Source organism: Manacus vitellinus, unplaced genomic scaffold (genome assembly GCF_001715985.3).
Source record: "Manacus vitellinus isolate BGI_N305 unplaced genomic scaffold, ASM171598v3 scaffold_102_pilon, whole genome shotgun sequence".
Lineage (NCBI taxonomy): Eukaryota > Metazoa > Chordata > Aves > Passeriformes > Pipridae > Manacus > Manacus vitellinus.
The window spans coordinates 305,784-306,779 of record NW_021938808.1 but is presented as its reverse complement, the minus strand read 5'-3'; the positions used below and the strand labels follow the sequence as shown (position 1 = coordinate 306,779).

General features: G+C 53.8%; 1 protein-coding gene and 1 long non-coding RNA gene across 2 annotated transcripts in view; one reads left to right on the top strand and one right to left on the bottom strand.

Moving 5' to 3' along the window:
- HOXB6 (homeobox B6) overlaps positions 1-942 on the top strand; it is a 7,944-nt gene extending 7,002 nt beyond the window's left edge. Inside the window, exon 2 of the mRNA XM_029963450.1 lies at positions 195-942. Coding sequence (XP_029819310.1) covers positions 374-808 — 435 coding nt within the window. The 5' untranslated portion in view covers positions 195-373 and the 3' untranslated portion in view covers positions 809-942. The remainder of the gene's footprint in view (positions 1-194) is intronic.
- LOC115307827 overlaps positions 1-996 on the bottom strand; it is a 24,673-nt gene that overhangs the window by 1,803 nt on the left and 21,874 nt on the right. The window lies entirely within an intron of this gene.

Sequence of the window (996 nt, the reverse complement as noted above, 5' to 3'; positions counted from 1 at the left end):
GGGTGGAAAACACACGTTTATTTATTTATGAAGCTCCGAGCGCGCCGGGAATGTTTCTTTCGGCAGATATTATATATTTGGTTAAGGGGGTGCATTTCTGTTGTTTAAAAGGGAGGGAAAAGGGGGTGGATGGTTTGTTCTTAGGGTCCCTGGTGCAATCTCAGCTCCTCATGGGTGCTATTTTGCAACCTCAGGCGCCTGCTATTGGTCAGCCCATGATCAGATGGTTGTATTTCCTTGTGTCCCTCGCTGGCACCACGCCATCTCCCTTCAGCTAAAACCCAATCTCCGATATACTACTAATAGCTAAACCACTTGGACTATAAAACACAACAAATCATAAAGCCGGGAAAGGACGGCGAGGCTCCTTCCAATGAGTTCTTATTTTGTCAACTCGACCTTCCCGGTGAGTCTGGCGGCGGGGCAGGAGCCCTTCCTGGGACAGATCCCGCTCTATCCCTCGGGCTATGCGGATCCTTTGAGGCACTACCCCAGCACCTATGGAGCCACGGGCGTCCAGGAGAAGGGCTACACCTCCTCTCCTTACTACCAGCAGAGCAACGGAGCCTACAGCCGCGGCTCCGCCTGTGACTATGGGGCCGGCGGCTTTTTCAGGGAGAAGGACCCTCCGTGCGCGCCCCCCAGCCTGGACGAGGTGCCCTTCGCCCCCGAGCCGCGCAAGTCGGACTGCGCGCAGAGCAAAACTGTGTTCGGAGAGAGCGAGGAGCAAAAGTGTTCCGCCCCGGTTTACCCCTGGATGCAGCGGATGAACTCTTGCAATAGTGAGTTTACTCTTTTACAGAAATAAATACATCAATCTCCTCCCCCCCTTTCTTATTTGTTAACCGCCAGAGAGAGAGAGAGAGCGAGCGAGCGAGGGAAGCAGGAATAAGGTTCACTTTAGAGCCCAAACTTCCAGCGGGGAACTTGGGAGACACGAGAGGCTCCAACTTGCTCCTGACACGCACCAAAACTTCCCACCGCCGAAGTATTTTC